We start from the raw sequence: 1,479 nt of genomic DNA on the forward strand, positions 1-1,479 counted from the left end.
ATGGCCACAACTGGTTGAATTGTAGCAGCACCTCATTGATACTAATATTGATGCTCCATAATAGATGCTGTCTTTCACAGATTCTAGATAGACAATGAAGAATACACAGAATATGCCCCAAATAAATCAAAGCTTTATTGACTGTTCCTGCAAGGGCAAGATACTTTAAAACCAAATACTTTGTAGCAAACAATGAATAAAAAGATTATACTAAAGCTTTACAAAACTTTGTAAAGGCTTTTCAATGGCCCAAATTTCTACACTTTTTCTCTAGTGTGGATTTTATGATGCCTCAAAAGGTGTGAATTCTTGAAAAAACCTTTCCTGCAGTCTTTGCATTTTTATGGCTTCTCTCTTGTATGAATGCTGTGGTGCTTTGTAAGGCTGGCACCTGAAGGAAAAGACTTGCCACATTCATGGCATTTGAATGGTTTCTCTCCTGTGTGGCCTCTCTGATGTGACACAAGGTGGGACTTGCGAGCAAAGCTATTCCCACACTGCTGGCATGTGTGAGGTTTCTCTCCTGTGTGGCCTCTCTCATGGACCACAAGGTGTGACTTCCTAGCAAAGCATTTCCCACAGTGCTGGCATCCATAAGGTTTCTCTCCTGTGTGGCCTCTCTCATGGACCACAAGGTGGGACCTCTGAGCAAAGGATTTCCCACACTGCTGGCATGTGAATGGTTTCTCTCCTGTGTGGACTCTCTTGTGTCTTTCAAGCCTTGACTTGCGAGCAAAACCTTTCCCACACTGCTGGCATTTATATGGTTTCTCTTCTGTGTGTATTCTCTCATGGACCACAAGATTTAACTTATGAGTAAAGCATTTCCCACACTCCCGACATCTGTAAGGTTTATCTCCTGTGTGTATTCTCTCATGGACCACAAGATGTGACTTATGAGCAAAGCATTTCCCACACTGCTGGCATCTGTGAGGTTTCTCTCCTGTGTGGATTCTCTCATGGACCACAAGATGTATCTTCTGAGCAAATCCTTTCCCACACTGCTGGCATCTGTGAGGTTTCTCTCCTGTGTGTATTCTCTCATGGACCATAAGGACTGACTTGCAAGCAAAAGCTTTCCCACACTGCTGACATTTGTGAGGTTTCTCTCCTGTGTGGCTTCTCTCATGGACTACAAGGACTGATTTGTCAGCAAAGCATTTCCCACACTGCTGGCATTTATATGGTTTCTCTCCTGTGTGTATTCTCTCATGGACCATAAGGACTGACTTGTGAGCAAACCATTTCCCACACTCCTGGCATCTGTAAGGTTTCTCTCCTGTGTGGATTCTCTGGTGTCTTTCAAGCCTTGACTTGTGAGCAAAAGCTTTCCCACACTGCTGGCATTTGTGTGGTTTCTCTTCAGTGTCGAATCTCAGATATGGCTCATGTTCTTCTAGAAAGAAAGACAGACAGACAAGACTCATCTCAACATTAAGAGAAGAGGAACCTCTGGAATCAACAATGGAGCTAAGCAAT

At 43.5% G+C, this 1,479-nt stretch overlaps 1 protein-coding gene across 1 annotated transcript; it reads right to left on the reverse strand.

Annotated features, from left to right (window-relative positions):
* Positions 1-123: 123 nt before the first annotated feature.
* On the reverse strand, positions 124-1,396 carry LOC121918699 (zinc finger protein 300-like; the record flags this gene model as incomplete). Its single annotated transcript, XM_042444711.1, has 1 exon — positions 124-1,396. A coding segment is annotated over one exon (1,055 nt), but the record flags the coding sequence as incomplete, so codon positions are not given.
* Positions 1,397-1,479: the final 83 nt, after the last annotated feature.

The sequence above is a fragment of the Sceloporus undulatus genome, unplaced genomic scaffold, assembly GCF_019175285.1.
Source record: "Sceloporus undulatus isolate JIND9_A2432 ecotype Alabama unplaced genomic scaffold, SceUnd_v1.1 scaffold_25501, whole genome shotgun sequence".
NCBI classification, from domain to species: Eukaryota; Metazoa; Chordata; class Lepidosauria; order Squamata; family Phrynosomatidae; genus Sceloporus; species Sceloporus undulatus.